The 14,258-nt window shown below is 44.3% G+C and overlaps 1 protein-coding gene across 1 annotated transcript in view; it reads right to left on the minus strand.

The window, feature by feature from the left end:
* LOC122541423 (complement factor B-like) overlaps positions 1-14,258 on the minus strand; it is a 44,917-nt gene that overhangs the window by 1,498 nt on the left and 29,161 nt on the right. The window contains exons 11-17 of the mRNA XM_043678181.2: positions 10,914-11,020; positions 9,196-9,304; positions 7,423-7,582; positions 5,504-5,583; positions 3,242-3,342; positions 2,648-2,783; positions 1,321-1,370 (exon numbers count right to left, since the gene is read on the minus strand). Coding sequence (XP_043534116.2) covers positions 1,321-1,370; positions 2,648-2,783; positions 3,242-3,342; positions 5,504-5,583; positions 7,423-7,582; positions 9,196-9,304; positions 10,914-11,020 — 743 coding nt within the window. The remainder of the gene's footprint in view (positions 1-1,320; positions 1,371-2,647; positions 2,784-3,241; positions 3,343-5,503; positions 5,584-7,422; positions 7,583-9,195; positions 9,305-10,913; positions 11,021-14,258) is intronic.

The following is a 14,258-nucleotide window of genomic DNA, read 5'->3' on the forward strand; positions in this document are numbered from 1 at the left end:
TTGGGAACATGGTTGGCGTGACCTGATTGGACTGAAGGATCTGTTTCCATGCTGTATGATTATGACTCTAAACAGTAGTCTGACAGTAGCTGGAGTGGATGTAAGTTTGCTCGCTGAGCTGGAAGATTCACTTTCAGATGTTTTGCCACCATACTAGGTAACATCTTCAGTGAGCCTCCAGACGAAGCCTCCACTGAAGATGTTACCTAGTAGGGTGACGAAATGTCTGAAAGTGAACCTTCCAGCTCAGCGAGCAAACTTCCATCCAGAACCTCAACCTGAGCTCCAAATCTTCTCAAAACACACAAGTAACTGGAGTAGTATCCAGTTCTAGGCACCACAGTTTCAGAACAATGTGAAGGCATAAGAAAAGCTTTTGTAGAATGACCCCAGGGATGTGGAAACGTGAGTTATGTGGGTATATTGGAGAAGCTGACACAGAACGAGACCGCTAGGGCTGTGCCAGATCTTTGAGCTTTTCCATTAGCTCCACTTCCCTGTACTTTAGTTCATTCATGATTTTGACCAATCCCTTTTTCAAGTTAGACTGAAATCCTCTACCCACCCCCTTTTCAGTGAATGAATTAAAGCAACAACTTATTCCTCCTCAAATTTTCTTGCCTAGTCCCTCAAATGAATGTACTGCTCATCTATAAGACATAAGAGCACAAATTAGGCCATTTAGCCCATTGCGTCTGCTCCACCATTCAATCATGGCTGATCGGTTTCTCAACCCCCATTGTCCCGCTTTCTCCCCATAACCCTTGCTCCCCTTGAAAATCAAGAATCTATCTTAGTCTTAAATATACTGAATGACTTGGCCTCCACAGCCTTCTGTGGCCATGAATTCCAGGCATTCCCCACTCTCTGCCTGAAGGAGTTTCTCCTTATCTCCGTTCTAAAAGGTCTTCCCTTTACTTTAAGGATGTGCCCTCAGATCCTTGTTCCCCCCCATCCCCCACCAATGGAAACATCTTCCCAACATTCACTCTGTCCAGGCCTTTCAATATTCTGTAAGTTTCAGTTGTCTCCCCTCGTCCTTCAAATCTATGACCATTAGAAATTGTTAATTCATATCCACTTCATATTTTGGAATACAGGGATGGACTGATTGGCTTCTTCCTGTGGTAGGGTTAAACTCCCCACCACCTTTCCCCCTCTGGGGAGAATAATCCCAACCTCTAGCCTCTCCAGGCCACCTAAATACTTCAAATCAGCTACAAATCTGATAGGACTTTAGAGTGATTCAACTCTTGGTGTTGAGACTTCAGTAGGATCGACATTGCACACTACTGAAACAACACAGATGTATGTACAAACCTGAATATATCGGTATAGTTTCTGAACGTACAACGGTCCTCCTGAATCTCCTTTTTTAAACAAGAAAAAAATAAAATAGTTAGTTGCAGTTAACTATTCTGCTCTCTGGTAACCAGTAGCTTTGCTCCCAGTGGTAGCTGGGAGTATACATTGGAATCATCACTGCTAGGATGCTTCTGTAACCTCTTAAGAAAACAGACTACATCTTGGGCTTTATGAACAGGGTACAGAGAAAAGCTCAAAAGGAGGTAAGTTACATTAAACCTTTATAATAATTTTGATCTCAACTGGAGTATTGTGTCCAGTTTTGGGTTCCATGCTTTTTGGGAACGATTGAAGGCATCAGAAAAGTGCAGAAAATATTCAGTGAATATTTCCAGGGATGAGAGACTCCTATTACATATGCAAAGTAGGAGAAATTGAGGAGGATATTCTAGCCATGGAGAGAGGACATCAATGATTTGCCAGGCTGATTCCTGAGTTGCAGGACTGGGGTATGAAGAGAGACTGGGTTGGTTAGGACTGTATTCACTGGCATTTAGGAGAATGAAGTGGAGAGATTTCATAGAAACCTATGAAATTCTAACTGGACTAGACAGGATAAGTGGAGGAATAATATTGCCAATGACCTCAGAGTGCAGAACTGGGGTGGTGTCACAATCTAAGGATATAGAGTCGGTCATTTAGAACTGAGAGAAGGAGAGATTTCTTCACCCAGAGAGTGGTGAGCCTGTGGAATTTTCTGCCACAGAGAGAGGTTGAATTTTTAAAGAAGGAGTTAGATGCATTTTTAGGGTATGGGGAGAAAGCAGGTAAAGGAAACTGAGTTTGATGATCAGTCATAATAGTATGAATGGTGGAGAAGGTTTGAAGGGCCGAATAGCCTACTGCACTTGCTATTTGCTAAGTTTCCAAACATTGGGGAAGTGAAGGTAGATAGGAGACTTGATATCGATATTCAAAAGCGTGAGGGGACTACACAGAATATATGAACAACAGTCCCCACTAATGGCTTTAGACCAGGAGTCGAAACGTGTAGTGCTGCAAAAGCACAGTAGGATTTGAGGAGCAAGAGAATCGATGTTTCGGGCACCAGGAATAAGGAGCATGCAAATTTAGAGCAGTTGGTGGAGGAAGTAATTCAGACATGGCACGGTTAGTATCTGGAAGAATAGGTTGACTGAATTTGTGGTGGAGGCAAGTTCAGGCAAGAGGGAAATGGGTCATTATTTGAAAAAGAGAAATGTGTAGGGAGAAAGCAAGGGCCTGTGACTCGGCGAATTCCTCCTCTGGAGAGAGGAATACGGGACAACTCCGGAACGCTTACCCTTACAACTGATGACCTCAGGATTCTTTCTACTTCCTCCTGTGCATAGAAAGCGGTCAGTGACCACGTCTTTGACATTGCTCACGTTAACATAGATGGCAGCTTTGATAGCGTCCTGCTCACATGAAGCTCTTTCCTGTAAAATATATTGAGAACTTACTGGACCATTCACCAATAGTTTTGTGTTGTGCATTGACTTGGACTCAGTTATTAGCCCCTGACTTGTCAAAGCCTGTCTGTCATCTACAAGTCAGGAGGGTGCTGGAATACTCCCCACTGGCCTGGACAAGTATGGATCCAATAGCACACAAGAATCTCAACATCATTCAAAGCAGTCCACTCAATTAACACCCCATCCAGTATTTTAAACATTAACTCCCCTCACCTCTGGTGTATTGTGACAGCAGTTATGTGTCCTGCGTACAAGACACACTGCAGCAACTTACAGTACTACCCCAGCACTGAACGAGGCAGCATGTGCAAACTGCCATCTGCAGGTTCTTGATCTGAATACATATCTTGTACTGTCACTGGGTCAGACACTATTGAAAATTTCAAAATACAGTGAACTTCCCCCTTCGCAGAATAACTCACCGATGCACCAGTCTTTATCCTCACGTTTTTCAGTTCGTGTTTCCAAGTTTTCTGAATAAACTTGGCTTTAACAGTTCCCAAAGTTGGGAGCAGTTCTCTCTCTGTAACAGCAACAGACCATTACTAATCTTCATTATATATTTTTTTTCTGTACTGCCATTATCAGCAAGTTTTCTTCAGTCAGGTATGCCATGGAAATGTGGTGCTTCAAATGCACAGCAGGTCAAGCAGCATCCGAGTAGCAGGTAAATGCTTTATCCTGCTCCTTGGATGCTGTCTGACCTGCTGTGCTTTTCCAGCACCACACTCTCGACTCTGGTCTTCAGCATCTGCAGTCCTCACTTTCTCCTATGTCATGGAAATGTCAGAGGCAGTTCATTACCCCGAATGAGTTGGGCCTAGTTGCTTCCCCCCATTGCCTTGCAATTTGCCTTCTCAATTACATGCTGCACCTACATTCTTAACATTTTGTGTTTTATGCACAAATGCACCCAGCTCCCACTATGCTGCACTTCTTCGGAGTCTGTTTTCATTTAAATTTTTTTTTGTTGGTTCGCCATAGTCTTACCAGACCATAGGGGCTGCTCTCTCATTTGAGAGAGGCAACTAGTGGTGATTTAACCTGAGGGCCACCAGACATCAGACGAGGGAAGAGGTTGAGAAGGAGAGTCCTTCCTGGTAGCCTCATACCAGTGATGGGATTGAACCCATGCTGTTGGCATTACACTGCTCTGTGAGCCAACTGAGCTAAAGGCTTTCAACTAATAGACACAACCTCACATTTTCCTACAAAAATTCCATTTGCTAAGTTATTGCCCACTCGTGAAACTATCTATATCCCCTCACAGTTTCCTTCAGTTTTCAACTTAAAGACTATCTATTTCTTTTTTTCTGTAGTTTTGGTTCAGGATTGAAATGGGATAAGAACTGTCTTAAAAACCATGGATTGATGAAGCATTACTGCACTTTTTAAAAGCAAATATTCCAACACTCATTGTAACTGCTGTTTGCACAGCTGCATGTTTGTGTTGAATGCCTAGTTACAGATCAGCTGAAGACAGAGGGGGGTTGTATAAAATCTGAGCTTTGGTCAGCACAAGCAGCTGATTGGTCGGTGGCCTTGTGATCAGTTATTAATTCCAAAGGTCTCCTGCCTGCCAACGACTATCTGATTGGCTCCGAGTAGCTGAACAGCTTAGGGTGCGAAGGTTTGAAGGAGAACAGAAGGAGTTTTTTTATCTGCAGCAAAAAGCCTCTCAAGCTTGAAGGTAGCCAGTTTATGTCGATAAAGTGTGGAGCTGGAAAAAGCATGGCAGGTCAAGTGGCATCAGAGAAGCGGGGAGTCAATGTTTCAGGTCAGAACCTTTATCAATCCTGCTTGACAAAGAACTCTGAAAAAATTTGTCTACCATGATTTCCCTTTAATTAAATCATGTTAAACCTGTTTGATTGTCTTAAGCTTTTCTAAATGTTCTGTATTTCTTATTTAAGAATGGACTCTAACATTTTCCCAATGATAGACGTTAGTGTAACTGGCTCACAGTTTCCTGCTTTTTGTCTCCCCTTTTTGAACAGGGGGACCCCATTAGCTTTCCAATCTGCTGGAATTCTTCCAGAATCCAGAGAGTCCTGGAATATTTCAACCAATGCTACCACCATCTCTACAGCTATTTCCTTTAAAATACTTGGATGCTGTCCATCAGGTCCTGGTGACCGGTTTTCCTTCAGTCCCATTAGTTTGCCAAATACTTTGTCCCTGTTGATAGAGGCTATTACGAGATCTTTCCTTCACTAACACTTTGCTGATCTGTTATGTCTGCAGTGACCCCTACACTGGAATGGGCACCAAATGCTGGCCTAGCAATTGCAAGTGAAGTCACCAGGGTCCAAAAGGACCGCAGGGCAGCTCTCTCATCAGAGAGAGATGACTGGTGGTGGTTTAACCCGAGGATGTCCATGCCTCAGGTAAGGGGAGAGTTGAGAAGAAAGCACATTTGTGGTAACCTCGGCCAATGGGAGAATTGAACCTAGACCATTGGTATCTCTCTACATTATAAACCAACCAACTGAGCTAACCATCCCTCTTCCAGAATATGTGCACCTTAAAGCACACATCCTCAGTAAGATCTAGAGAATTATTTCCTTGCAGAATTATTCCACAGTTTTCTCATTCTATTCATTCTGTGACGTAAGTTTGATTTTCAATTGCCTATTAACCCTTAAGTTGGGTGGAACTGAAACACTGAAGGAGCCACAGATTACCATGATCAGCACAAGTTGGTTTGGTCTGAGATATCCTCAAAGCAACACTGGTGTCCACTGTGCATGGCAGGCAAATCGGTCTGAGGGCAGAAAGTGATGAAAGAGTTAGTCAGATACTCTTCAAGGAAGGGTCGAAGGAATCTACAGGGTTGAAGTTACATTTACAGAAATAATCAATCAGAAAAACAGCTTACAGCCACAATTACTGTCAAAATCTGATCAAGCCTCCATTAAGTCCAGGTTTATTTGGCACAATACTAAGATGTATAAAACCTTTACATATGTGTTTTTATAACCAACCAATCACCATAATTATAATTATAACAACCTCCCTATGTGCAATCTGTTACATTAGAATTGTTAGTTATTGGGAGATGCTCCCTAAGGTGCAACATGTTGTGGTTGTGGGATGCTCCCTGAATTCTGTTTTACAAGATTGTTGGTGCAATTGTGGGATGCTCCCTATGTGTAACCTATCACACTGGGGCAGTCAGCGTAATTATGGGACACTTCTTTCCTCCAATGTGTCATGTGGCTTATATTGGGACCTTGTGTGAATTGCATCCAAATAGATCTGTCAATGCGATTTTGGGATGCTTGTCGAGTAGGAAACATGACATTAAGGTTCTGGGATGCACCTGGTGTGGATTATGCCCAGACGAGACAATTGGGATAATTGTGGGACAGTTTTTAGGCAGAGCCCATCTTGACTGGAACATAAGTCATAGCCCCAAACCCATCCCCTGTACCTCACTCCCACCAGACTTCACATCCAGGTAGATTGAGCTGGATTGGTGTAGGGAAGGGAGTCCAGAGGCTGGGAATTGGGTCAGGTAAAGGTATATTAAGTAATGGTGGAGCAATTAAAATCAGAGCTAGACAAGAGATGGACATCTCAGGAGCACTCAGATATTTCAGGGGGTTACGTATGAACATAAAAATCAGCAGTAGGCCGTTCACACACAGAATGCTCTGCTATTCGGCCAGTCTGACTGTAACCTCATTCCCATCTAGTCCTGATAACCTTTCACACCTTCACCTCTGTCCCAGAAATATTCACTGATTCTGTTTGCACCAGCATGTCAGTAAGATGGTTCTATAAAGACTCATATGCCTCAGAGAAAATATGTCGATTAATCTCTATTCCGTATGAGCGGCTCCTTATTTTCAATCAGGGTTCTGCAAGTGGAGATAATTCATAATTTCAAAAGTAGGTTGGAATGAGCAATTGAGAGAAATAAAGTTGCTGGCCAATGGGGTAATGACATGGACTGGATTACTCTGTGGACAACTGAAATAAACAGAATAGGCGAAATGGCCTCTTTCAGTGGAGTAATTACTCTAATACTGAGAATATGCTCCAGATGTATAGGGAACCAGTGGAGAAGTAATAGTGTCAAATGTTTCCTAATCTAGAAGGAAAAAAATGCTGGAGAAACAGTGCTTCTCTATTGTCTGAACAGTTCTATTTCTACATGGCTGAAAAAGAGTCATACCAGACCCAAACGTTTGTGTGTGTCTATCTCTTTCCATTTATGCCTGTCTTCTTTTGCCCCTATTTTTTGTTTTAGGTTTCCAGTATTGCAGTATTTGACTTTTATTATCATTTTCCAGAGGCCAAGATTAATAAATTTGAATTCAATAATAAGCTGGCCCCATGTTACCATTGTCGATTGTTGTAAGAAACCTCTCTAGTTCACTAATGGCTTTAGGGAAGGAAATCTGCCATCTTTACTTGGTCTGACCTATGTGTCACTCCAGATCCACAGCAATGTTGACTCTTAACTGCCCTCTAGACAATCAGGAATTGGCAATAAATACTGGCCTAGTCGGTACATCGCACGAATGAATACATTTTCAAACATTGCCACAGAAAGCAATCCGTTTGAGACAGAGAAAGGAATGATTTTTTGCTTTACCTGATGAATGTTGAGAAGTTCAATTTTGACTTTATCTTAACCAAGGCAATATCATAATCATAAAACTCCTGGATGCCCATCTCCACCTTCCCAGTCAGGTTGTAGTTTGGGTGTTTTATGACTCTGTCTATTTCGAGTTGTACCTTTGTATTGGAAGCTCCTGTGAAATTCAGAAAAAATAAAGCTCCATTCCTTCACAAGTTTTTTTTTTCTTTGAATATGATGTTAAACTGAAGCCCTCTCTGGCCTTTCACAGAGTCATAGAGTCCTAAAGCCATTATTCCAAAGAAGGTGCTTTCTTTGCATCATGGATTACAATGTACAAGGCCGTAAGACGTGGGAGCAGATATTGGCCATTCAGCCCACTGATTCTGCTCTGCCATTCAATGGCTGATCTGATAATCCTCAACTCTGCTTTCCTGCCTTTCTCCCATAGCCCTCGATTCTCTTAGTGAGTTTTTAAAAATGCATCAATCTCAGCCTTGAATATTTTCAACCCAATGTCACCATAGTCAGCTGTTTACCACGTTCCCGGTCTGTGGGAGCTTGCTGTGCACAAATTGGCTGCCGTGTTTTCCTACGTCACACCTGTGACAATATTTCAAAACCATTCACTGGCTGTAAAGCCCTTTGTGAGATTCTGGGGTCATTATACTCGGTCCCAGGGTGGCACGGTGGCTCAGTGGTTAGCACTGCTGCCTCACAGCACAAGTTCAATTCCATTCTCCGTGTGACTGTCTGTGTGGAGTTCTGCACATTTTTCCTGTGTCTGTGAGGGTCCCCTCTGGTGCTCCAGTTTCCACTCATAGATGTGCGGGTTAGGTGGACTGGCCATGCCAAACTGCCCATTGTGTCCAGGGATGTGCAGGCTAAATGGATTAGCCAGGGGAAATGCAGGGTTACAGGGATAGGGGAAGGATGTGGGTTTGGGTGGGATGCTCTTCGAAAGGTCGATGTGGACCCCATGTGCTGAATGCCCTGCTTCCACACTTTAGGGGAATCTATGATTATCCAGTGACGAAGATTTGTTCGCATTGGAATCTAGAAGAACAAGCTATTGATCTGATTAATAGGAATAAGGTTCTGACAAGGTTTAACAGAGTGAATACCAGGAGGAAATTTCCTCTCATGGGCAAGACTGGGAGTGGGGGGACACAATTTAAGGGTAAGCAGTCTCCCATTTAAGACTGATATTAGAAGAATGTGTTTGTCTCAAAGGGGGTGGTTAAGTCTCATCCCAGAAAGCAATATACAAACATATGAATTCTGCCCCTCAAAACTGCTTTGCTATTCAATAAGGTCATGGCTGATCTCATTGTGACCTCAAATGCACACTCCTCCCCTTCCACCCATCTCCAAACAACAATCTATCCACCTCTGACCTAAAACTGTTAAAGACTCTGCTTTCACCATGTCCTCGGGAACAGTGTTCCAAAAACATATGACAGTCCCAGACAATAAAATCATGCCTTCAGTGGGTGACCACCTGCTTTTATAAATGGTAACCCTCTAGCTCTAGATTCTCCCTGAAGGGGAAACATTCTGCTTCAATCAATGCCTTCAGTGTTTGAAGCAAAAACACTGACACAGAACAATTGGGCTGAATGGCCTGTGTCATGTATGAGTTGAACTATCAGATGAATGAGTTGTGTTGGTGTAAATGCGATAAAGGGTGGACTGGGTTTGATAATGGGTGGCATGTTCCCTGTGTCCTACTCCCAACCTAGTTCAGGGTGTTGGAAACAAAAAGCCATCAAAGAGTTCATTTCTTACCAACAAAAATGACTCTGCTGTCAGTGTTTCCTTCAGGCAGATATTCGAAGCAATGGGCTGCTGTTAGGATCCATTGATCCCCTATAATGGATCCAGAACACCGAAAGTCCTGTTGAGGAGACAGCTCATTAAAAACTTCCTGATGATCTGCTACCAAGACACCTTTCGCCCCAGGGTTCAGCCACATTGGTGACTATGCCTCCCACAGCCTCTGCTAGCCACAAACAAATCTTCACCTGATCCCACTCAACCATCTCTCTCAGTGCTCATTGTCTTGCATTGGCTTCCAGTCCTTTTCAAATCTCCAATTCTCACCCACTTCCTTCAGTTCTGTCACCCTCTTCCCCATTGAGGTGACCTCTGAGTTTGTATTTGCTACACACCCTGCCTCATATTCAATGGGTTTGATGGTGTAACAGAAAAGCCATGTGATATAGTCCTCCCACTGCCACCCCATCAAGATGGCTTTCTAACATAATGAAGTTGTGGGTTGGAAAACAGGATCCTTCATCTTAATCGAGCCAGACCTCCTCTCCAAGATCATCTATAAACCAACCCATTTAATACTCAGCCATACACATTCTCATTCCTTCTTTGTCTTCCCATTTCTTCTTTTTTCTCCTTTTGTCACTGCCTCTCTCTCTTTCTCTCTCCAATGAATTATTACCTATCACACTTTCTTCTCTTTCTTTATTTCAAAGTATCTCTTTTATCCTCTGTCTCCCAGATCTCTCCCTCTCCCCAGTGCTTTCTCGACACTATGATTGCTTCCCTTTCTTTCTCTATCTCTCCAAACATCTCTCTCAGCTGAATTTCTCACTCATGCTCTTCATGTGTGTTTGTCTGTGTACCTATATCTGTGTCTCTGTATCTTCCTTGCCCATATCTTTGTCTCCTTCTCTGCATGTGTGCTCATCTCTGTCTCTTTCTCCCTCTCTCCAACTGTGTGATGTGTCTCGTGAACACCCTCCGTTGCTTTCTCAGTTTCTCCCAATTTGTGTTGGAGAAGACGATTGGTATGCTTGCCTTCATTGGTCAGGGCATTGAGTATAGGAGTTTGGATGTCACATTGCAGCTATACAGGACCTCGGTTAGAACACTTTTGGAATTATGTGTTTAATTCTGGTCTCCCTTCGATAGGAAGGATGTTGTTAAACTTGAAAGGGTGCAGAAAATATTTACAACGATGTTTCCAGGGTTGGAGGGTTTGAGATGTAGGGAGAGGCTGAATAGGCTGAGACTATTTTCCCTGGAGTGTTGGAGATTGGGGTGGGGGGTGACCTCATAGGGGCATGGATAGGGTCTTTTATCCCAGATAAGGAAGTCTAAAACTGGACGGCATAGGTTTAAAGTGAGAGAGGTAAGATTTAAAAGGGACTTAAGGGGCAGAGGGTGGTGCATGTATGGTATGAGCTGCCAGAGGAAGTGGTGGAGGCTGGTACAATTACATTCAACATTTAAAAGGCATCTGAATGGGTACATGAATAGGAGGGGTTTGCACAGATATGGGCCAAATGCTGGCAAATGGGACTAGATTAATTTAGGATATCAGGCCAACATGGACGTGTTGGACCGAAAGATCTGTTTCTGTGCTGTATGATTCTATGTGTTGGGTTTGTGTGCAAGCATTTCTCTCTCACTTTGTGTGCATAGGTCTTTTATTCCCACTCAGTGAATATATCTCTCTGTCAGAGAAGTAAAAGCTCACATAGACTCACCGGATTTTCATTACTGCGAATTTCTGCATACCACGGATAGGAACTCTGATCGCTTGCAGTTAAACTTTTATTGGCGAAACCACACAGGCTTCCTACTGAAGTAAGATCTGTAAAATGAAATGCACTTTGTTAAACTTTAGTTCTGTGCAACAGAGCAAGGCCATCATTGGTGAAAGCAAATGTTTCATCATTTGTCCAGAGGTTGTCTGGTGAAGGGAAAGTGACAGAAGGAGACATTTTTTAAAAACCCACATTAAATGATGGATAAGCTGCATGCATTGTTTTCTATGGAAATGTATGCCCTCTATTGCAAGATTGCTGACTTAGATAGAGACCACAGTGTTTTTGATGATCTTTGCTTACAAACGTATATAAGTGTTGACAACTCACTTACTGCGGAGTATCAGTTCTGAGGAAGGGTCACTGGACCTAAAACATTAACTCTCATTTCTGTTCACAGATGCTGCCAGACCTGCTGAGCTTTTCCAGCAACTTTTGTTTTTTTTTTCTGATTTACAGCATCCATAGTTCTTTCGATTTTTACTGCAATATGTCATTGCCCAACTCATGAGCACTGTTCAAACAGAGAGAGAGAGACATGTTGATAAAACTTCTCACCTTGCACTCATCAGGATAAATGCAAGAATGCCAAGTTTCAAACAATCACAACAATTTATAACATTGGAGTAAAGAATGCTGCTTGGTGGGCAAGTCAAATCTGATTGGCCCAGCTGTTACCATGGTAAAAAGAGAGGTGGAGAACTAGCTCCCAAGCTCCTGTGTGTAAACTAGTAAAAAATGCAAGGCTTGAATGTGTTCCTTCTATTACAGGGTTCCTGTGTCTGAAGGTTTGCTGTTCCAACAAGCCTCAATGGGCCTTGTTATGAGTTCAACCAATTTATGTTGAACTGGCATTAGTTTGAATATCATTTTTAATCAAAATTATACAGCAAATGCTGTCCAATTGCCCAATCATATCTTCTTAATTGTAAATTGATGGGATCATTTGAAATTTCATCCCATCAAATGCATTTTGCATATGTCCTCTTGAATACATATTTCTTTCAAGCAATATTCAAGTTGGAAGACCATAAGATGGAGAAGTAGAGATTGGCCATTTAGCACATCAAATCATTCAATGAGGTCATGGTTAATCTGATTATGCTCCACTCCAGTTTCCTGCCTTTTCCCTGTAATCCTTGAATTCCTTACGGATTAAATATCTGACCTCTCAGCACAGAATATACTTAATGACCCAGTATTGACAGTGCACAATTCCACAGATTCACCACCTTCTGGGAGAACAAATTCCTCCTCATCTCTGTCTTACATGAGTGATTCTTTATTCTTGAGAATATACGCTCCAGTCTCCTCTTATTTGCCTGGACTCTAACGATACAAGTCCAATCTATATGAACCTCTCCTTATCGAAAAGCCCTCCATACCTGGACTTAACCTATTGAACTTTCAGGGTGAAAACAATGAATGCAGATGCTGGAAACCAGGTTCTGGATTAGTGGTGCTGGAAAAGCTCAGCAGTTCAGGCAGCATCCGAGGAGCAGTAAAATTGACGTTTTGGGCAAAAGCCCTTCATCAGGAATATAGGCAGAGTGCCTGAAGGGTGGAGAGATAAATAAGAGGAGGGTGGGGATGGGGAGAAAGTAGCATAGATGAAGGTGATAGGTCAGGGAGGAGGGTGGAGTGGATAGGTGGAAAAGAAGATAGGCAGGTAGGACAAGTCATGGGGACAGTGCTGAGCTGGAAGTTTGGAACTGGGGTGAGGTGGGGGAAGGGGAAATGAGGCAACTGTTGAAGTCCACATTGATGCCCTGGGGTTGAAGTGTTCCGAGGCGGAAGATGAGGCGTTCTTCCTACAGGCGTCTGGTGGTGAGGGAGCGGCGGTGAAGGAGGTCCAGGACCTCCATGTCCTCGGCAGAGTGGGAAGGGGAGTTGAAATGTTGGGCCACAGGGCGGTGTGGTTGATTGGTGCGGGTGTCCCAGAGATGTTCCCTAAAGCGCTCTGCTAGGAGGCCCCAGTCTCCCCAATGTAGAGGAGACCGCATCGGGAGCAATGGATACAATAAATGATATTAGTGGATGTGCAGGTAAAACTTTGATGGATGTGGAAGGCTCCTTTGGGGCCTTGGATGGAGGTGAGGGAGGAGGTGTGGGCACAGGTTTTGCAATTCCTGCAGTGGCAGGGGAAGGTGCCAGGACGGGAGGGTGGGTCGTGGGGGGGGGGGTGGTGCGTGGACCTGACTAGGTAGTCACGGAGGGAATGGTCTTTGCAGAAGGCGGAAAGGGGCTCATGATTCTACCCCCATTCCCCCCACCACCACACCCACTCCAGTTACTGGCTCTGCCCCCACTCCCAGCTCTGCCGAGTTTTCACCATCCCACCAGACCTCCCCCTCACTGAGGATGAATGATCAGTCCTCAGCAAAGGACTCGCCTTCATCCCCCTCCGTCCACACATCAATGAATTTAATACACGCCGTGACGTCGAACACTTCTTCCGCCGCCTCCGCCTCCGAGCTTACTTTCACAATCAGGACTCCCGCCCACCTTCCGAAGACCTCCAACACACTCCATCCACCTGGACACCCCGCGCTGGCCTATTACCTGCCCTCGACCTCTTCATTTCCAACTGCCGCCGGGACATTAACCACCTCAACCTGTCTACCCCCTTTCCCCACTCCAACCTCTCACCCTCACAACACACAGCCCTCCAATCTCTCTGCTCCAATCCCGACCTCACCATCAAGCCAGCAGATAAAGGGGGCACAGTGGTAGTCTGCCACACTGACCTTTACACAGCTGAAGCTAAACACCAACTCAAGGGAACCTCTTCCTACCGCCCCCTCTTCCTACCCCACCTCCCATCACCAAACCATCATCTCCTAGACCATACAGAACCTCATCACCTCAGGAGATCTCCCACCCACAGCTTCCAACCTCATAGTCCGGGAACCCCGCACTGCCCGGTTCTACCTCCTTCCCAAGATCCACAAGCCTGACCACCCTGGCCGACCCATTGTCTCAGCATGCACCTGCCCCACTAAACTTATCTCTACCTACCTCGACACTCTCCTATCCCCCCTACTCCAGGAACTCCCCACATATGTTCGAGACACCACCCACGCCCTCCACCTACTCCAAGACTTCCGTTTTTCCTGGCCCCCAACGCCTCATCTTCACCATGAATATCCAGACCCTCTACACCTCCATCCGTCATGACCAGGGCCTCCAAGCCCTCCGGTTCTTCCTTTCCCGACGTCCCCAACAGTACCCTTCCACCGACACTCTCATTCGTTGGCCGAACTGGTCCTCACCTTAACAATTTCT

This window comes from Chiloscyllium plagiosum, unplaced genomic scaffold (genome assembly GCF_037043375.1).
Source record: "Chiloscyllium plagiosum isolate Xiang-an unplaced genomic scaffold, Cpla_swu_hap1 HiC_scaffold_35, whole genome shotgun sequence".
NCBI classification, from domain to species: domain Eukaryota; kingdom Metazoa; phylum Chordata; class Chondrichthyes; order Orectolobiformes; family Hemiscylliidae; genus Chiloscyllium; species Chiloscyllium plagiosum.